This window comes from Antedon bifida, chromosome 5 (genome assembly GCF_963402885.1).
Source record: "Antedon bifida chromosome 5, ecAntBifi1.1, whole genome shotgun sequence".
Classification (NCBI taxonomy): Eukaryota; Metazoa; Echinodermata; class Crinoidea; order Comatulida; family Antedonidae; genus Antedon; species Antedon bifida.
The window spans coordinates 16,133,131-16,156,291 of NC_136230.1; the positions used below are offsets into that span (position 1 = coordinate 16,133,131).

General features: G+C 29.5%; 1 protein-coding gene across 1 annotated transcript; it reads right to left on the reverse strand.

Annotated features, from left to right (window-relative positions):
- Positions 1–2,338: 2,338 nt before the first annotated feature.
- Positions 2,339–17,011, reverse strand: LOC144843364 (uncharacterized). The gene is made up of 21 exons (XM_078700155.1): positions 16,901–17,011; positions 15,260–15,350; positions 14,115–14,150; positions 13,530–13,781; positions 12,763–12,928; positions 11,808–11,911; positions 11,400–11,519; positions 11,129–11,242; positions 10,496–10,671; positions 9,557–9,646; positions 9,124–9,282; positions 8,531–8,779; positions 7,827–8,012; positions 7,348–7,503; positions 6,979–7,260; positions 6,437–6,517; positions 5,766–5,982; positions 5,183–5,329; positions 4,384–4,680; positions 3,589–3,912; positions 2,339–3,013 (listed from the first exon to the last, which is right to left on the reverse strand). The coding sequence occupies exons 1-21, from the start codon at positions 17,000–17,002 to the stop codon at positions 2,751–2,753; spliced, it is 3,612 nt and encodes a 1,203-aa protein (XP_078556281.1). The 5' UTR covers positions 17,003–17,011; the 3' UTR covers positions 2,339–2,750.
- Between the last annotated feature and the right edge of the window lie 6,150 nt (positions 17,012–23,161).

The following is a 23,161-nucleotide window of genomic DNA, read 5'->3' on the forward strand; positions in this document are numbered from 1 at the left end:
TGTGCTGTCGTACCAATTTTTATTCACAATACAAACAATAATACAGTTGTTGTACAATAAAGTTTAAGATCCTTTACACTGTAAGAATTCAGAGTCTTTGTGAAGCTCTTTCAGTTTTGATTTGGTTTTCACGCATGAGTAAACTTTATGAAAATGAAATTATCCTAATATTAAATTTTATTATAAACAAATCATGTAAAACTAACAATGTAAAACTAACAATGTAATTTCAGTAAATAACAATAATTCTCAGGAATATGATAACATTTTGTGATTTTTATGTCCTATGCATTTAAGATCAAATGAAGAATTCAATGTTGTGTTGTTTTTCTATTAAATTATTTCTGACCCTATTGTTCGCGTTGAGATTTTAAAAATGCAATACAAAAAAGTTAACAATACTGTATATCATTTATTAAAATAGAATATGAAATATGTATTTATGTAGTAACTCTACTAATAAATGTAAAGATAAAGTACAATGTTGTGGTGTATGCATGCTGTTGATTGAAACTTAAAAAATATACATTTATTAGTTTACAATTTTAGTCAGGTCAATAATAAAAAAGATTGAAAAAAGGCTATACCAATGAAATATATTAAATTATGAATGTTAAGTATTGCTAATAAATATACAGTGGGTTTACACATATTTCTCATGTGAAATTTTGGGTACGCCACTAACACTAGCCATAGCCACCAAAGCACAAAAGACTCATCGTAGACATTAACAATATATATATAAAAACAATCCAGTTACAGAAAGTCCTACAGCAGTCAATTACTTATTGCACAGTTCATCATAATATAACATATTTTTATAGCAATATGACAGGTTGTATGTAAATGAGGAAGTAATTATTAATGTCATTTTCATTCCTTAAACCATTTTAAGTAAGAACTGTTCCCCTCAGAATAATTAATGACAATATTTACAACAAACAACAAATAATTTAGGATAATTCAGTCCCTCTAATTGAATTCAACAACAAATAATTTAGGATATTCAGTCCCTCTAATTGAATTCAACAACAAATAATTTAGAATAATTCAGTCCCTCTAATTTAATTCAACAACAAATAATTTAGGATAATTCAGTCCCTCTAATTTAATTCAACAACAAATAATTTAGAATAATTCAGTCCCTCTAATTGAATTCAACAACAAATAATTTAGGATAATTCAGTCCCTCTAATTAAATTCAACAACAAATAATTTAGGATAATTCAGTCCCTCTAATTAAATTCAACAACAAATAATTTAGGATAATTCAGTCCCTCTAATTGAATTCAACAACAAATAATTTAGGATAATTCAGTCCCTCTAATTGAATTCAACAACAAAATTTAGGATAATTCAGTACCTCTAATTGAATTCAACAACAAATAATTTAGCATAATTCAGTCCCTCTAATTGAATTCAACAACAATTAATTTAGGATAATTCAGTCCCTCTAATTGAATTCAACAACAAATAATTTAGGATAATTCAGTCTCTCTAATTGAATTCAGCAACAAATAATTTAGGATAATTCAGTCCCTCTAATTTAATTCAACAACAAATAATTTAGAATAATTCAGTCCCTCTAATTGAATTCAACAACAAATAATTTAGGATAATTCAGTCCCTCTAATTGAATTCAACAACAAATAATTTAGGATAATTCAGTCCCTCTAATTGAATTCAACAACAAATAATTTAGGATAATTCAGTCCCTCTAATTGAATTCAGCAACAAATAATTTAGGATAATTCAGTCCCTCTAATTTAATTCAACAACAAATAATTTAGAATAATTCAGTCCCTCTAATTGAATTCAACAACAAATAATTTAGGATAATTCAGTCCCTCTAATTGAATTCAACAACAAATAATTTAGGATAATTCAGTTCCTCTAATTAAATTCAACAACAAATAATTTAGGATAATTCAGTCCCTCTAATTAAATTCAACAACAAATAATTTAGGATAATTCAGTCCCTCTAATTAAATTCAACAACAAATAATTTAGGATAATTCAGTCCCTCTAATTGAATTCAACAACAAATAATTTAGGATAATTCAGTCCCTCTAATTGAATTCAACAACAAAATTTAGGATAATTCAGTACCTCTAATTGAATTCAACAACAAATAATTTAGGATAATTCAGTCCCTCTAATTGAATTCAACAACAAATAATTTCATGAGATGAAAACGTGTTCCTTTGTTCCCACTGCACATTAATATAATACATTTGTTTTATAACAATTTGATTGGACGATTGTGGTTCATATGATATTAACTAAATATACTACAGTATGGCACTGCAATTCAGTTTTATGAATTTATTTTTGTTAGAGAGAGATTGAGCAACCACACGCTTGATAAGAGTCCAGGCTGTTGATTGATTAAGCAACCTGTAGTGGCCTGCTGTCTATTTGTTCAACTCCATGTCCAAAATTGGAATACTGCCTTTTTCAATGGCATCATTATATTTTGTTATGATTTAACCAGATACAAAAATACATACAAATATAAAAATAGTTTGTACCTGACATCTCATGATGTCAGGTTAAAGTACTTGTATTACTTTGGTCTATTAAAACATAGTTTTATCTTGCACTTTTAAAAACATTATTTCAATAGGTATCTTTATGTGTACTTTATTAACTATGTATCTCCTATTGTTCATACAAATTGTTTATTTGTTGAACTGAGTTACCATATAACTGCAGTTCATATGGTCTATTGTAGGTTTTCAATAGACACTTTAGACTGTTTCTAGTAATTCTACAATATCCATTCTCTTAACTGCCATCAAGGTTCTTATTACTTCCTTTCGTTGGTTCACATCTCTTCCTTGCTTACATCGCCATTGTACCAGTGATTCCATCGTTGCTTCTACAGTCAGCGCTGAAAACCTTCCCTCAGTTTGTGATAGCTCAACATCAGCAATACCAAGATGCCTACAGAAATTCTTCCAATCTGTCATCTTCTCAGAAATTATCAGGAAGTCCAAGTCTGTTAAGCATCCTGTAAAAACACATTTAATTGACTTCATTAAATAAAATACATTTGGTTTTTTTTTCTTCAAACATTGAGGTGCTAAAATGAAGCAACATTTTATTTATAGTGGCATTAAAAATTATTATTTTCCTATCAGGATAAGGTAAAAATCATGAATAATGCATGAGCCTAATTACTAATTATTTCTATGATAAAGAATATATAGCTGCCCTATTTCCTAAATATAAGTAAACATAACCCACTAAATATAAAATTTGTGTATGCATGACAAAATTAAAATACCTATTTCACAGTTTCATCACAATATAACATAAACCAAATAATTTTTATGTTCCCCCTAAAACATACTGAGTCAATATTGGATGTAATTTACTGATTGGTATGGCCAGTAAAAATATATTTGACTTTTTGGTGGAATCATTCTGTTTTTGGTTTTCAGAGGCCTGTAAATTATAGATACACACAGTAACTACAAATTTAATCACGTTTAAAAATGAAAATAAAAAGTAACATAGTGATTATTTCTAAAGTAGTATCAGGTATACATATAGCATTTTTGTAAAATAATAATCATTACCCACCTTGTCCTGATTGGTCTGTAAACACTGCAACTTCTAAACTGACGTCATCTTTGTATCCATACCTTGTACACAGGCTATCAGCTAAATCAACACGTCCCTGTTGTTTTAAAGCCTTGATCATTGTAGGTAGTTGATGTGCCTCTGCATGTGGCCAGCTATTTCTCCATTGAACCAAAACTTCCATCATGGCATCTTCTACATGTTTGTTTTTGCCTGCAATTTTACCAACGTTTTCCCATTTGATTCCAAGTCGCACTGCTAGTCTTCTCCAACTTTCACCTAAATTGTCACAGATGAATAGGAGATCTTGGTCATCAAAACAAGCTGTGAAATAAAAAAAATAATATCAAGACAATGCTTTGTTAAAATTAATATATTATTGATTAATTATATAATAAAGGAAATTTATTAAAAAATAAATATTTTATAGATATTCTATTTTTATTGCCGGTAAGAATGATTTTTTTCCTATGTTAAAGTAGAAATCATAATAATCCATGAGCCTACAGTAATTATTAATTATTTTCTATAAAGAACTATAAGATAGCTGCCCTTCCTAAATATAATTAAGCACTCTAATCCTCTAAAAAATCAAGGATTTTCATATGTTTCAAACCCAGGGTTTTCAGTTTTATAGATTGCAGAAAACCATTTCTGTATGATGCTTATATAGAAGCACTTAAAATATCCCAATTAATGGCATAATCAACTTCATGAATTATTCAGGATTTCTGAAAATTATAGGAAAAAAGTAATGATGCCAGCATTCGGGCTATACATATGAATACAATATACCTGAATGTTTGATAACCTCTGGCAGTTCATCCTTAATGTATTTCTCAAACTGCTTAGCAAGATCATTACGACCATGTTGTCTTAGTGCAGTGCATAATACTTGCTGCTGATTAAGGTCAATACCAACGTTGCTCCTCCAATGTTTCAGCATCTTTGCTGTAGCTTTATCTGTCTGCTTTTCATTGTCAAAAATAGCATTCACTTTAGACCATGTAAGCCCCAAACGAACACCAAATCGTCTGCAGGAAAGATCCATCTCTCTGGACACTTTGCCAGTAGTTAGGTCATCTACATAGTCTATATCAAAAAAACAAAATTATGAATCAATTGTGTTTTTAATCCTTCACAATAGTACCAGCTTCTTTTGAGGTAGAAGCTACAATGACAATAAAAATACAAAATAATGATAAAGTTAAACCAAGATGTACAATTGCTTGTTTTGTATTGTTATTTTATGTAGTATTACTCTTTTAGTTATAATAATCATAAATTAAATTTAGCAAAGTTATTTATGAATGCATTAGTTTGGCAATTCAGGAATTAGATTTAAAAATGATGATCTTCAAAAATATACACTAATGATAATTGCTGTATTAGCTGAACTGAACAGTTTTTCATTTATAATACTTTACCATCAACTTGTTAGCATATATTGCGCTGTATAGTGTTGATATTAATTTATATCTGTGAAAGTCAATTGCATTCAACTATTGCATGGTTTAAACATTAAAAACCTAGAATTGTAGTGTACGATGATGATGACAATCATTCATAATCAATCTTTCACCATCAACTGCACCTTTGTTATCCTTCTTGGAGGAAAATAATCTCTTCACGTTACGAGTGATTCTTTGAAGTCTTGAAGTGGAAGCTTGTGCATTGCTGTGACCATCACTGTCATAATCTAGAGCTATGCTTTGTTTTGTACTATCTCTCGATTCAGATGCTAAACAAAAATAAATTGAAAAGAAACATTTAAAAACTATATAAACTAGATGTACATTTTAAATAATACTGTTTTTTTTTTTAATTCTGTGGATTATGATACATGATGATGACACAGACTTATTATATAAATCTAAAAAAAAGTTTTTTTTTTTTACTTCAATCATTTTATGACATTTATATAATAGTTGAAAGATCGTAACTTCTTATAATGAAGTAACATACAGTTAATATTCATTTTTACATGAATGATGCAAATAAAATGTCTTATATCTATTATAAGTATACTTAAATAAATATAAGAATATATATACTCTTTATTTTCAAAATTGTTAACTTGAATCCTCATTCATTTTGTTTTGGTTTATTTTACTTCATCTTAAAATTTTAACCTACATCAGTGAAACTGATGGATAATACAAACACAAATCCTCTACCTTTTAGTACAATGTCTCCAAACAGATTACGGTAACGTTTCACTTCCATTCCTCTGCTTCCACACGGCAACACATCTTTGTCAAATTTGCGTACAACATGCATATGAGTATGTTCACCTTTTGAACCACACACACAAGGGATGTACATCTTTACTTCAACACCATGAGCATTCTTCTCACTCAAAAAGAGCAATTCTGTTTCAAGAAAAGTTAGTACCTATAAAATAGAAGAATTTTATTTAGTTGATTATATTGCTACCCACCAAAAAAGTAGTATTAGCTATTTAAAAAAAAATTAGTAAATGGAGCAAAGAATGATAGCATGTAAGCGTGTTTCAGAATCGGATCACCAAAACATATTGAAATACAAAATACATTAATATTTTACTTGTAAGTGTACATTACAGTACAACAAAATGTGTACTGTAATATTCAAAAGTTTTTATAAATGATCAAAAAATATTTACGCTTACAACTGAAATGCAACATATCCATTTTGTTTAGAATAGAAAATAATAAAAGCTTGACATATTTGAATATTTGCACTGCAGCCTCAAGTTGTCTATGTTTAAATAAAGTAATTATTAATTATTGTTTAATTATCTTTAATCATCAAAATTGTTAATACTCTACATATCCAACTTATAAATATTATTTTTACATTAACTTACCTTCTTACAGATGCTAGGTTTTGGATCATCATCTTCAGGAAGGCCAGCAGCATTCATGATGTCTGTTCTAACTATTGTTGTCTGCAATATCAAAATCAATTTTTGTTTTATTTTCATTTCACAATTGTTTCTTTTTAATTTTCATTAAAGCAATTGCCACTATAATCTATATATAATCTATATATAATATTATAACCATACAAGATGAATGATAATCACCTTTTAATGTAGATAATTGCTATATTTTCACCGATTTTCTGCCAACATGTTTCTGTTTGTTTGTCTGTAATGCTATGTAATGCTTAGTGTGTTTTATTTATATTTATATTAATTTTTGTTCAAGTAAATGTTGTCCATTTTACTGTTATTTTATTATGTTATATCTATAATAGAGAATATAACTGAAAATCTGAAACTGATAATGTTTCTATTATAATTCTATCTGAGGCTGATATTTTCTCAGAGGTAATTAAACATTTCCTAAGATGATACTTTCTCAGGTTTAGTTTTTAGTCTTATAGCATCATTTTTATTAAGTTTACCTGAAACAAACGGCAATTGTTGATGGTAGCTACATTTAGAACCACAAAATGATGGCCATCAATATGCAGATCTACATGCTCATAGGACAATGTAGGCTCAACATCTTCCATTTGAAATTCCTCAATAAATTTAGTTGCAACACGTTGGAAGAGATCATCTGGTAGGTAGCCATCAAAGTCATGAAATAGAGAAATAGCACGTTTCTCTTCATATTTAACAGCCCTTGTATCATCACGTTGGGGCTTCAGGCGTGAAAGAACGTAGAACGTTCGTCCAACATTCTATAGAAACAAAAATGGAACAAGAGTAGTAGATGGAATATATGAAAAAAATAATTGAACTAAATATTTTAAATAAAATGTAAATACCTCTTTACTCCTTTTTTCACACATTAACCCAAAGGTTTGCATCAGAGACACAAAGAAGATAATCATCTCATCTGAATCATCCTTCCATATATGCCGCAACAGTTTTTCATCTAGTTTACCCCCATTTAAATTTCTCCAAAGCTGTTTCAAAGATGGCTAAAAAAATATAAAAGCACAAGTGTAATTTGTCAATGCAACAAAGTAATTACTGTTCTTCTGGTCAGTAAAACCTCTTCTTTGGGACAACCTTATTGAAACTTACTTGTGCAATGAATGAGGTTAACATCACAGCTAACATCTATTAAGGGGACACTTTGTTGGGCCTTCCCTTAATGGGAGTGCTACAGTAATACATTTACAAGCATATATTTTAGTATTAGAATATAATAGAATTAATAAGATATAATTTCGTTCTCTGTGTGGCAGATATTACATTTTTACAGATAAATCCATCACACTAAAAAGTGAAGTTTGCAAACCTGAATGCTGGGATCTATAACTGTGATGATTGTTTTAAACTTGTCAACTACTCCCATTAAATCTATAACAATTTTGTCTTTGAGGATCTTGTCATCTGGGTAGAACAGAATCTCACCGATGTCATGCAAGTACTCAAGAAACAGTTTTCTGTCAGTTATCTTACAACTAGCAAGTAAATCATTAATCTAAAAGGCAAATAAATATTATAATGAAAAATGTAAAGAAAACAAAAATGTTGATTAATTACAAACTGGTTTTCTGTTGATGTTATCAATCGTTTCGTTAATGTTGAAATGTTGTTTATATAGGACATAATACTTTGATTTGAAAATCTGAAAGTTTCCTAACCAACAGTAAACTCAAGGTTTACCACTTACTTACTTTAATAATTGTTATTGCCAAACAAAATGTTTATTTTGTTTTTGGCACAATTGGTACTAAAACAATTGCACCATTCCTGTTTGATAAACATTTGTTGAAGATTCACCATAAACAGTCAATTAACACAGACAGCATACTGTTACTGTTACTATCAATAACAAGTTTTTTTTTCACTTTAACACCATTCGATGCAGCAATAAAAAAAACAGGGTTTAATGCTTTAATGTGATTTAGGAATAAACAAATGTAATGGATGTTAAATACTTATTATTAGAACACATTCATCAATCAATTTTTTTATATAAATGTATCATATTCTAACCTCAGATGTTGGTAGATATAGTTTGTCTTTTCGTAACTGTTGTATTTCCAGCAGTACTTGTAGCCATTTGATTGGCAAAGTAAGAATCATCATCTGGACTAATTTTTGTATTTGGAGAATGATTTTAGAAGCACCGCTCTCTTCAAATGAGACACTGTTTTCAATGGTAAAGAGCTCGCCTTGAAACACCATGTCCTCAAATGGTTTTCCTTCCAGGGCTTTCCAAAGTATATTCTCTATTGCTTTTACCTAAATTAAATAACATCACATTTGAATTAAACGTATGTCAAGGAAAAATTTATAGGGTGCCAGCCCAGACCCCACTCCCCTCCCTTTTGTAAACTGCAAAAAGTCTTTCATTTAAGTTATGTCAAGCATTTATGTACCCAGTGTACACTGTATAATTATACCAATATAAGAAATCAAATTAAAAATGTGTGCTAAATCAGAGATATTGTATACCTTTTATTTGTTTTATTATAGACCTAACTGATGGAACATTATTATATGAAACTACATATTGTTTCCAATGAATCAATTACAATATACAATTTTGTAATGTTTAATGAAACAAAATGTGATAACATATGTACCCTTTGTTGTCTTTCTTGTTCAGTTTTACCAAGGCTCTCATAATGTGTACCAATCAGCATTATCTTGTTTTTCTGTCCTTTTCTTACGTTTACAAAAACTGAACGAATCCAAAACAGAATGATCTCAAGATTTGTCATTCGATGTTCATACATTTTTCCCTAAATCACAAAGAAAATGAACAACATTTACATTTTAAATTCTTAAACAGGTAGTTTGAAAAACATTGTGGCAAATTATCTTATTATTGTGGTAATTATAGCAGTACCAATTTATATAGAAAAACAACACTATCATGGAAATGGAAATAACAACAATCATATATCAGGCATCTGCTATTTGCACAGTTTTTGTTAAGGTAAAGGATAACATGAAAGAAACATTTTATTTATGTACAATTACATAGAACATTTGAAATTTGTAAAATATACTTACAGTTGTTGGATCACGAACTTTAGCTGGGGCATCAAGATCTTGATTCAGGTTAAATACCACACATACAACAGCATAAGACACCATGAATATCTATTAAAAATAATCATAATTATCAATATTAAAAACCGTTTATACACATGTGTCAGTATACTGGCACAACTGATCATTTGATACTTATTTTTTTCCTCACAAACTGCATGTTCACCTTGGAAACATTTACAATCTTAATCATTGGTTTAATAAATAATGAATGTTTTATTAAATTCTCTCTCCCCATCTCTCCCCTTGCTATCCATCTATGCTAATATTACTTTATGGTAGACATCAATGAATACTATTTTATTTAAAATCTCCCAAAACTGGACACCCTTCGGCTGGCAAAATATGTTTGGGTTTACAGAAATTCTGATATTCCAAATGTGTTATCATTGTTTCACATAACTTCAAGTCTGGTTTTGGTTTCTGGTAATTAGAGACTAGAGACTGAGTTGACTGTATTCAATTAAATGAAGAATAAAATAATTTATAATATTTTAATAATAATAATTGTATTTTATAACTGATATACTGTTACCATATTAGATCAACATATGATAACATTTTTGTAATACCTTGGAGGTAGATTCTTACTACAAATCAAGTGAGTGTCAGTGCTAATATTGTAACAAGGCCAAAAGACAATTACTAGATTACTAGATCCTGATCCCAACAGAACCTCAGAAGGAGGTATATTTATTAATAAGTACAAACTCTTGGTGCAAGTATATCTTTATTCTATGGTGTCTCAAACTGAACTGTACAAAGTTATGGGTAAATGGTGATCAGTGATTGGCTATTCTATATGGCATGATAATATATTACTACCTCGGTAGTATTGTAACAGGAGGCATACTAAATTAAAGGCAAAACTAAGAAATTAGATAAATCAATACAATTTACCCGTTGTATCACATGGTATATAGGCTGCCCTCCAAAGTCCCAGATGTTCATAACAAACTTGTTGCTATCCACTTTAGAGTCACCACCTTCTCTTACAGAACGAAGTTGGCTTTCAACTTTTTTCAAGAACCCTTTAGGAATTTGTGGTCTATCAAGTTTTTCTTCATACACTGGTTCTGTTGTGATAAAATAATAATACACAATACAACAGTTTATTTCAATATCATTTCAACATTTAAAAACAAAATAGAAATCCATCATAATAAAGCTGTTCCTTTTTATTTAAATCTTAATAATAAAAACAGACAAGACAGATGGAGAGTATATAGAGCGGGATGACACTATAACTTTTTTGTTAAAAGAAAAGGTATTTCCAATGCAATATTTAATTATCTAAATCTTATCCTTTCCAATTAATGGTTTAGTGATGAGTTTATTTGACCATATTGTACTGCAGTGTCATACAATATACAGATACTAGTATTAACTGTCAAAGTAACTTGCAAGATAATATGTTCATTAGCAGACACATGATTATAATCAAATTTCCGCTCTTTAAATCATTTCAATATTTCTGATATCATTACTATGTATGAACAGCACAATCAAGCACATTTCAAAATAAATATTTACCCTCTTTTTGTGGGCTTGGCATTGGATTTGAACTTTTTGATGTTTCAGCAAATTTGGCTTCCTGTTTTGATGTTGATGCTCCTGTGGGGTTTTTCTCTTTCTCATGTCTACTTTCTGAAAAATGTTCTGATATAATTAAAGATGATGCTATCTTGTTGTAATAAGGAGCATAATAAATTAACATTTAATAATATCATGCTTTATAATCAAATTAACTTGACAAGAACAAAGTTTAACTAAATTTGAATTAACTTTAATTAAAATCTTTTACCAGAATTGGTTTTCTCCTTTGATGGTCCTGCTATTGATGTGTATCCTTCTGTATGGCGTGGACTTTTTAACATTTGTTTAACTGTGACATCAGTGACAGCATCCTGATACATTTCTAAATCTTTTTAATTACAAAAATGTTAATAAAATCATATTTATTATATTTTACACTGTTACATATTGGTTTTTAAAAAGCATTGAAACCATTTGAATGATGTTGTTGCAATAATTGATCCTCCTTGGTCAAAGTGGATAACAATTATATGATATTAAAATGGCAGTTTACTTATTTGGTTAAAAAAATACAAAAACAGATTGTGACATGACAAAGCATATCACAGGGTGAATTTTAAAACATCTATTTTTATTTTTTAACAGCAGCATGTATCTGAATAAAGTGAATACTTACAAATATCCTGTGTTGTTTCTTTCAACATTTCTTTGTTACTGGGATCTGGTGTACACACCGTTGTTTTAACCATTGCATCTGTTATTTGATGCACTGGATTAAACCTATGGCAAAATGACATTATATAATTCAGAAAAGAATGTTTGCATAATAATCTAGAGACACAAAATAATGTGATGGTATACTGCAATTACATTGTTTTTACGTTGCATTATAATCTTATTTTAAACCCTCAACATACCCAGAACACTAAAGGGCCAAATACTTTAATCAAACAACAATTTTAATAGTAAATGTTAATCAACTGTATTCTTACTCTTTTACATTGTGATATTATTAAGATTATTTATGTTTAGATAACTTATAAAGATCCCAAATAAAATAAGATAGTTAAGGTTTGGCTATGTGTATGGGTGACCGGAATACAAGCTTTGCTTTGATGGTCACTCTCATCAATATTTTCAATGTATTTTGATATTATTTTATGATGAAATAATAAAACTATTCAGGAAAATATGTTAAATGTCTTATTCTTGTAATTGATCCTACAGTAACAACTGTATGCAACAGTTTAAGCGGTTTAATGAAATAGTTAAAAAAAAATTAAACCACTTAAAAAAAACCAGTATGGTAACATCTATTATGCCACAATTTTACCATGGCTAATTTTTAAACATTACCAAACCTAAACTCAATATCACCATATTTTGAGGTTCACAATATCCTGTTGAAAACAAATTGAAAGCATCTGGTAATGTTTCTATCAGTAACTTTTCACTTATCCTTACAGACAGTATAGACCCTCAACAATGTGTGTTCACAGGAACTATGTGTGTATATATACCAATCAAACAAAAATACATCTACGCAATAAAATAAATAGGACACTGTCCCAACTGCAAGTAGCAAACAATCAATCAACAAAAATTGATACGATATAATATAATGTGCTTACTCTTTTCTTAAAAGAGAATTGATAGTAGAAGTTTTTCCAACATTCTCAAGTCCTACAAAAATAGTTCTTCCTTGATTAAACTCTGTTTGTCCTTCTTCAAGTGCATTTTGAAATGCTTTCACCGCATCAGGTCCTCTTGCCAATATCTCCTCTGGAACATGCATATCTTAAAATAAAATAAACAAAATAAATTACTGTATAATTTCCTACTTTCATTTTTTCATTGAAATTCTAAAGATATTGGTATCTGAAATATATGCCTGACATTGGCAGAAAATACAGTGCCAACTCGTTATTTCACATAGACTATTAAGCAAGAAAACTCAGATATATCCATTATTAATCAGAGGGATTTAAAAAAATATTGTATACCTTTATATAAATATTTCACTGCAGTGTTATAGATTAGGGTTTGCATAATTTTATTAATGATTTGATTTAATTATTAAATTTACTATATTAGCTCAATATTATTTAACAGCGTGGTAACCTGAATAGCAGAATACAATCTGAATTTTCTACAACTAGAAAATTCAGATATATCTGAGATCCGAGTTTTCTAGACACCCATTAAACAGTGCATACATTTATTATAATCTTTATCAGGATTTTATTTTCTTTATTTATCCAAAAAATTGTGAGAAATAGCATATTAACAGGAGTGCAGGAGATAACAAAAATATTGGGAGATAACACTCCTACAATTATTGGGAGAGTTGGGAGGTTTGAGTCTGGAAGTTAGCATACAGCCAGCTGTCTTCACTTACTTTCAATTGTATTTGCCAACTCTTTTTCATCACATTTCCTGAGCGCTTTAACAAGTTGCGAACGCTTGGACTCAGAAGTTGATAATTTCATGGCCCAAGCATCCATCATGTTATAAGTCATTGCAGATTCATCATCTGGATTATCTTGTTTAAAATGATCGATTTCTGCCATGGTAAACTCAAGATTTACTGCTAGTTGTTCCCAATCAGAGACATTAGCGGCTATGCTGATTAATTCTTTGGTTGTTATATCTAAAGAAAATAAGATATTCTCATAATTTGTAAAACATTCAATGAGAAAGGGGATACATATAACACAGTGTTCACAGCTCCAGCATGTCTAGTAACATGTTTGTCTCCAAATCACTGTGCACAGGCTTAATTGAATCTTTGCTGAAATATTTTTAGAAAATATTATTAACAACTTTGCTACTGACAACTGGCAAACACGCTTTCATTTTTAAAAAAACACACACACACAAACCCCCTCACATTTCAGCCAAACCTCTAATATGAAAAAAACCAGCAAATCAGTGTAAACTGTACCTCTAGTATAGTAAAAAGGTTTTTGAAGAATATTCATACCTGATGATGTGATATCTATGAATGGTAAAGGTCCGCCTAAAAAAGTAAAATGTATGAGTAAAAAAAAGTTAATTTTGAAGGGTGTTACAACCGTTAATGTAGAACAATCCACCGCTAATGTAGTAAAACCGCCAGCTAATATAGAAACGGTCAACAGCTTATGTAGTAACAGTCAACAGCTTATGTAGTAATGAAAATTGCCTCCCAGCTTATACTGTAGTTACTATATTGCCAGCTAATGTAAAAATGTTATATATTTTACAAAAATGTCATCATGTGCAAATGCATCGATCTTTACTTAGCTATCAGTCTTTCAACTTTTCGTAAGCAACCAACTTTCTAAAAGATCACACATCGTAAGCAACCATCTCTGTTAAGGGACCGATTTTCATAATCGACCACCTCACGTAAGGGATCACCTCCTCTCATAAGGGACTGTTCACATAATTAACCACCTCTCATAAGCGACTACAACTCTTAACTACCACACATCTCGTAAGTGACCACCAGTTTTCTACATTAGCGGTTGTAACAAAGGGTTTGAATGTTTTAATTTCAAATTAAATATAGGATTTTTTAAAACTTGCAAAAGACAATGCTTTTTATCATTAATAATCAATAGTCTGTTTTATTTTACTTTGTTTTATTTTACTTTACTTTATAATATTACCAAAATATAGATATAGCGTATAATTGCATCGCAAAATGGAAGATAAAAATGATAAAATTCAAAAATAACTTTATAACTTAAACTATTAAAAAATTCAGACAAAAAGCAAGAGAATTATACATGAATAGAAGGATATACTATGATTTAAGCAATCTAGGAAATCTGCAAATAAATCTATAACAATATTGAGTTTAAAAACTTGATATTTCATGGGGAGGGTTCTAGTTGAATAGGCTTGTCTAATTAAATTCATCTAAGATGTAAATATTTGATTAAGGGGTATAGTAAAAAACAAAATCAAAATTACAAAAGACTGTTGAAATCATATAATAGGACTGACAATTACTACTTGATAAAAGAATCCATGATCATTAAGATTAAATTACTTCTATTTTTTTTAACAAGCAATCACAATTATTATTTATTATGTTCATTATTACCTTTCCAACTTTGTTTTAAGTTTCATAGTACTTACCTTTCAGAATGTTAATGATTTCTTTTTTCTGATCTTTATCATATTTATCACAACTGTTTTCATTATAGCAATCCAAGGCAGACTTTCCCTCCTAACAATCAAAGGTTATAAATATCATGTTGTTATGTGATTACAAAATATATTATACTAAGCAGTCCTAAACATATTACAAAAGTGTGCTTAAAATGTCACATAATTTGCAAGACCATAACCCCCTTTTCATTTTTCTCCAGCATATAAATGTAATTTTTATCTTGCTATTAAAACCATGGCAAACCTGGTGAGGGCTTACTGTACCTACCTCTACCTACATTACATTTTGTGTCATAGCTTAATTGCACTGCATAGTAAGTGAATGTGCATTTGATGTAATAAATAAGTATGCTAATGTTATGTTATGCTTATGCATCTAACTTTCCATGGTTGAATGCCTAATTCGAATACCACTGAGGACCACTTTTTTAAAGAATAATTTTTTTTTGTGCTGGTTATGACCGCCTTCTCTTTACACTAGAACTCTGTCAACATTCCGGGTCAAGATCATTAGTATTGCAAAGTTTGCCACAAAAAACAAAACCAACAACAAACAAAATATACAGGGGCGGTAAAAAAGTTTTCTATACATTTAAAAAAAATTAACTATAATGAAGTAAAACAATTAATGACATTCATGAAATTTGATTACTGAGCTATTGGGCTTTGACCAAATCTGACTTAATTACAAAAAAAAAAGAAAATAAGAATTAGATGTAGCAGGCCTTTAACACTAAGTTCTGATTATCTATCTCTCAATATTTATTACATTTTTATTATCTCAATATTAGTTACAGTAGAAAAGCATTAAACAAATCCTCAGACGACAGTTGAATTGACAAACAAACAAAACCAACAAGCAAACAAACAACAAACATACAGGGACGAGAACGTAACCTCCTAGAAAGAGGGAATAAAAGTGTTCATTCAAGCATTCCCAAATTGTCTAAAACATTTGTTGATTAGATTAACTGAACAATTTGACCACAAAAATCAATTTGCTTTAAATCCAAAGCTTACAAATAGTTCAAAAGGAATTTTTTTTGACAGGGTACATCCAGCTGAAATAAATTAGGATTTTGTTAATATGTATATATAATGAGCAACTGAGAGGATAAATTTAATATCAAATGATATGTCAACAACTAAAATTTAAAGAAATATAGAACAAATACTTAATGTACTCTCATTATTTATTATATGTATTTAATTATGTATAATACCTCAGTTTACAGTTTAGTAAAATATGAGAAAAGTAGCAATAAGGGAAGCATGGTTCTGTTTATTTGTGATTATAAACAATTCAATTTAGATTTACAATTTAACAATACAATGTGAATACTGTAATGAAAAAAAAATAAATATTAATCACTATACAATTTGTTTGGGAGTATCATTTTCATTTTAATATTCATACAAATATTCAAACAAATATAGAGGTACATGGTGGATGGTCAATAGATTGCTCGAGGATTAGACAAGAAAACAGTAGCCTGTAATTATTGTCAATGATAATAATAAACCTTATTTATTATATAACGTAAAAAAAAGAATAGAACATCTATATTATTAACATAATTTTATTACAGTACTTAATAACAAACTAACCTTGTTTTTATTGTAAATGTCCATATGTCCTTCCTGTATGAAGAACACAAAAGTATTCCTGTGTTCTTCATACAGGATATTTGCTCGAGCACATAGATGCATAGCATTGTCTCCATTCTAGTAACACGTGAAATAAAATAAAGTGCACCAGCTGTACTGCATATATTTTATATATATATAAGTTTAACAAAAATAATTAATGGCACCACCAACATATTAAAGTAATGTAGAGGATATATAATGATAGACAATGAAAAGGATAGAACAATTTTTAGGCTCTGGGACCCTAATAATCTGGGATACACAACAGTTCAGGAACTAATGGGTTCAAGTCCCACATGAGAATTATTTTGGAATGTATTCACGAGTGTTTGCAAAACATCTTAACAATTATTAAAATGGCTCTCTGATGCAACATTACTTCATAGTAGTTACATTATTGTCAACATAATGGTGGTGGTACTGGAATCTAACCATAGACATCAGCACAAACTTAGTGGTCAGTAGAGCTATGAATACCAGGCTGAAGTCATGGGTTCGACTCCACCAAAGAATTTCTCAGGTGGAACTCAGTTGTTCAATGTAATGAGAATTGAGTACATTACATCAGAGGAGGTCACTGTCACAGTCTGGCGAACTTAGCTCTCTCTGATGCAATGCTACTTTATAGTAGTTACAATATCATCATATAAAAGTAAAAGTCTTTTACACCCAGACAACTACCCTCTGGACAACTACTCACTAGGACAACCGCTCTTGTACTGTAGGACAATCACTCCATTATAGGAAAATTACCCTGTTAGTGTTATGTTAGGACAACTATTCCTAGGACAACCACCCACTATACTTAATAGCAACATAATTTAGGATCAGTCCTTAATTATAGATACAATTTATAACTAGAAATATTACAAGAAATCAATACAAATGATATGGTTGAAAAAAAGAGAAAATAAGATTTTTTTATTATTGGTTATTTGTTTATTTTCAAAGTTTTCTGTCAGAGCCGACTGATATAAAATTATGATATAAGGCCATTATTAATAAATTGTGAATAATATTATATTTTGATTGTACATACAACACTTTAGTAAAAACTGTCCAAATTGAAACATGGATGATTTGTAAATGATATGAACAATACTTATCTACCATTTCATTGATTATATTGATTGATTATATTTACTGAATACAAAAAGAGCATATTTATTTAATGAGATATCTGGAGAGAAAAAAACTTTTCATTTAAAGGACATATTTCTTTAGTGAAATTTCAATTTACTTTGCAAATTGCAGACGATAAAAATGGTTACTTGGATCAGTTATAATACTATGATTGATTCAGCTTAGAATTGTATTCATTATAACGGCTGCTAATATAAAAGCTTCTTGTCACATTACATCTTTTTGAATCAAAAGATAAAACATTTGGTTTTATCTCAATATCTCTATGGTTTGATATACTTTTTGCTTTAAGATTCAATAAATTGGTTGGTGAATTTACAGTGGAATAAATAATACCTACAATAATAGTCTGGCACCAGCCAGGTACAGATATAGGGAGTTTGCATAGAGTGTGGTACCAGCATTCACTATTATTACAACATATAAATAAAACATACACCAGTAAAAATGTTTTAAGTGACTAAAAAATTACTAATATTACTTGGATAGTTATATAAATACTATCCACCAACTTTTTGCTGTATTTGAAAAAAAAAATCAATTACCTTAAAAATATTATTGTCCCCTGAAAACAGGGAATATTGTGAATTGTGAATATGCCATTTTAATGAATGTCGCATTAATAGTTGAATTTAACTGTATCTTTTTATATGAGAAATCATTAGCTGTGTTCATTTTTATTTTCTATGGACTTGAATAACTTAATTAAAACTGCTAAATATAAAGTCTAATTTTATAAATCTGAAATTTTTCCTGATTTAGGAGGACAAAAAAAGTACTATTCTATTCTTGAAATTATGAAATAATTATTTACAACTTACTTTGTTTATACAATATAAATCAGCATGTTGGGCTAATGCTATGCAGCATGCAGTTTGACCTGACCCAGCAGCTAACAAGAGTGGTGTATTTCCATCCTAAACATAGAATATAATATTTCATACAATATTACAAACTTCTTAGCAATGAGGAGGCATGGTTATTAATGTGTTTAATTTGTTTAAACACATTAATACTAACTTTTCATATATCTTTTTAAATCATTTAATTCAGTCATGATTTTAACTCTTCATAAATAAAAGTTTACATAGTGAAGATACACACTGATCCAGTACATATTACCGTACATATTCTTTCAAAAACAAACATCCATATTTTTATTGTTTTTTCCTATGCAAACATGGTGTTATATTGCTACAATACTATCTATACATGTTGGTACTATTTTACTAAAAAATGAGAAAATATAGTGTTATATAGTAGTATAAATAATCAAAATACAACTGATATGACCATTCTAAAACGTCTGATGAAGTTTTATAAATTTCTCTAAATAAATCAATGATTGAAATGATAAAATAATGGCATTTCAACAAAGTATTAAATAGGCTGTGTACATCATAGTTAACAGTTTTTAGTCTCATTGAGCTTAATTATATCTCCATGATTTGGTAGACTGTGTTTGTATCTGTGCATTTGTGTTTGAACAGCAATTAACATTAATAAAATATAATATAAATACTATTGAAAGTTTTTAATGTAAATTATTTTAATTAAGATAATTAACATTGTCAGATCTCACTCTGAATACATTTAACTCGATTTCACATTAAAAGTCAGTTTGGTAAAAGACCTTAAACAAACAATACATTATTAATAGGACACATTATAACAATATTTAATATAAAAAACTCATGACAATCCTACGAAAGCCCATTAATGCCATTTTAAGTATATGTTTTTCGAACGTAATCCGTTCTAACGAATTAATAATTTGTTTGAACGGATTAATAATCTGTTCAAACGAATTAGTAATCCGTTCAAACGAATTGCAACAACAACAAGTGATATTTAAAGTATATGTTGTAATTCGTTTGAACGGATTACTAATCCGTTCAAACGAATTACTAATTTGTTTAAACAGATAAATAGTCTGTTCAAACGAATTAGGAATCCGTTCAAACGGATATAGTAATTTGTTTAAACGGATTACTAATTTGTTCAAACGAATTACTAATTCGTTCAAACGAATTAGTAATCCGTTTAAACAAATTAGTAATTTGTTTAATTTGTTTAAACGGGTTACTAATCTATTTAAACGAATTAGTAATTCGTTTGAACGAATTACTAGTTCGTTCAAACAGATTACTAATCCGTTTGAACAGATTATTAATCTGTTTAAACATATACTTTAAATAGCACTTGTTGTATATGTTTCAATTCGTTTGAACGAATACTAATTCGTTTGAACAGATTATTAATCCGTTCAAACGAATTACTAATTCGTTAGAACGGATTACGTTCGAAAAACATATACTTAAAATGGTATTAATGTGCTTTCGTACAATCCAGCATTCGAGCAGAGAAATATTATTGAAAAAGTGATGGTTATATGATAATGTTTTGTTACTATTGTATAAGTTTTTATGGAATGAAACTATGTTATGGAATGAATCTACAATTAAGGCCTAGTATTATTCGCTGTTTAAACACTGTATTCATTTTGGATAGGTATACAGATTAAGGTGTATGTATACATTCAGATGCCGTATAAAAGTAAATCCCAGTATTTATAACATTTTTTAAGGAATTTTTAAGCAATATTTTTAAACAAATAATTTTTTCAGTTTTATTCAGAAATATATGATTGATGTTCTGAATTCACTTTTGTGAGCAAAAAAATAATATCATGAGTTTTGGTTTTGAGTTTTTGTATTCTTGTTTATGTAACCATGCACACATCAGTAGGCCTAATTTCTGGTTGGATGGTGACCAAAAACGTGAGCTATAGCCGGAAAAAATAACCTAGTTTAGTTCTTATAAGCCTACCCCAGTTTGATGAATCTTCATGTATCGGTCGTCGATCTAAAATTATCCGAAAGCCACTGTCACGCCAAATGAGGTACCGCTGCCAAATGAGGTACCGCACTTAATTTGGCGTCTAAGGCGCCAAATTAGGTACTATTGCAAAATGAAGTTCCATTGTCATTTTTTAAAATACAGTTTATATAAAACAATCATATTTAAGCCAGTATTAAACTACAATATGTATTATGTGTTGTTACGCCTGTTATTAGATCACCATTACATTAAATTAAATATAAAGCAGAAAATAGTTATCCTTTTTTGATTTTCGTCGAATAGATCGAAGCGGAAGTGCTTCGGTCATGGTCCGCAAATTATATGATACGCCGTGTGTGCCAAAATCTTTTTACTGCTTTTTAGTTGTGCTGCAGTGCAGATTGTCTGTGATCAAGCAGAATCTGAGGATTTACATGTGCTTGGGGGTCTGTCTATCAAGGTACAACATTTCGACGAAGCCAATTTAATATTTTCATTTTTTTAAATATCTGTAGAATGCGTCGTCATTTATTCTGAAGCTAATACTGTAGGCCTATATACCGTAATCAGGCGGTATTAAGGCTAGTTCACGTACAGTAGAATTATGTGGTGTTGTTGCTTGATTGTAAATTGCCCAGATTCTTCATTAGAAAAGAACTGATATTAAGGTTAATTCTGGAACTGATATTAAGGAGTTTTTAGAACAGATATTAAGATGTCCTCTATAAACGGAGTCCTCACAAACTCATATAAGAGGTCCTCTTGTGAAATCAGGTTCCCGTCGAATTTATTTCAGCTAAGTAGCTAAATTATCATGGATTTTGTACCCACCATTCCATCGATAGCTTTTTTTCTCTCTTTTGTGTCGCAAACATATTATTTAACACATTTGTTAATTCCCAATGTCGTTACAATTCATCAGTAACATTTTTACATTTATCAATTCCGTATTTTACCTCCTATTTCATTAATGTTCATATTTTTCTATACACTTGACAATGATCATTATTATCATCTATATCTCGTTTTAAAATATTTTACACATAAAGAATTTGTGAGATTTTCATTTGTTTGTTTTCATTTTACAACCCGGATTATACAATGTAATTTATATACAAGATGAAACGAAATAAAATCAGATCAGTACCACCTGTAACTCGTATCACAGTGAATTCCTTTTCTGATAATCGTAGCAAATTAGAAATTATATTAGCATAATAGTATTTCTTAAAGCTAACCATTTTTCTATACTTGTTTCTTTATTGTTATATGTTTCACCGTGATTCAATGTTATATAGCATATTGCTTTTAAATATAAATAGTGAAGGCTGCAAATGTGTAAATATAGGCCTAATCTACTATTCCATCGATATAGCTAATTAAATTACTGTATGTCAATAAATAATATATTAACTTGATTACAGTAGCATCCCACTCTCATCACCCCACAAAGTATAACAGTGCATGCATGTTCCACATTATGTACGACGTATAATTGATGGAACGAACAACCGAGATGAAAATAACGCATGCAATCTCCATTGCAAAATTAGGTTCCATTTAAGTATAAATTCTAATATTCCCGACCTCAAAATAATTAGTGTTATAACTAACTGTATTTAGCTTCCTAGAATTTCGTCCACCCCTCCAAACGTGTTTCCAACATCGTATCAAACAAGGTGACCGACTTCATTGCAAAATTAGGTTCCATTGCATTATTGCGAATTTAAGGTTGTTCCCCCGACTTCGAAGTAATACTTGCTTAGAATTTCGCTCAAACTTTTTTCCCACATTGTAATATGATCTGAACAAACGACTTTATTGCAAAATTACGTTCAATTGTTTGCGAATTCACGTTGTGTTCCCAACCTTAAAATAACTCATGTATTTAGCTTGCTTAGAATTTCGCTCACCACATTCCCGTCCAAACATTTTCTCACATCGATATGAACAAATTAGATGACGACTTCATTGCAAAATTAGGTTCAATTATTTGCGAATTCACGTGCTTTTTTCCAACCTCAAAATAAGTATTATGTATTTAGCTTGCTTAGAATTTCGCTCACCCCATATCTCATCCAAAGTTTTTTCCCACATCATATGAACAAGATGACACGACTTCATTGCACAATTATGATCCATTATTGCGAATTTATGTTCAAATGTTCCCGATATCAAGGTAAAAAGTACCAGCTGAATAAAATATCTCTAACATATTGCAAAATTAGTCTCTAT

What these genes read in the sequence shown, in the direction of transcription:
- LOC144843364 (XM_078700155.1), bottom strand. Translation starts at nt 17,002, where the DNA reads ATGCATCTATGTGCTCGAGCAAATATCCTGTATGAAGAACACAGGAAT. An exon ending in ACATTTACAATAAAAACAAG is followed by an intron (nt 15,351 to 16,900) that starts GTTAGTTTGTTA and finishes TTTGATTGTTAG; the next exon opens with GAGGGAAAGTCTGCCTTGGA. An exon ending in TATACCATGTGATACAACGG is followed by an intron (nt 9,647 to 10,495) that starts GTAAATTGTATT and finishes TATTTTTAATAG; the next exon opens with ATATTCATGGTGTCTTATGC.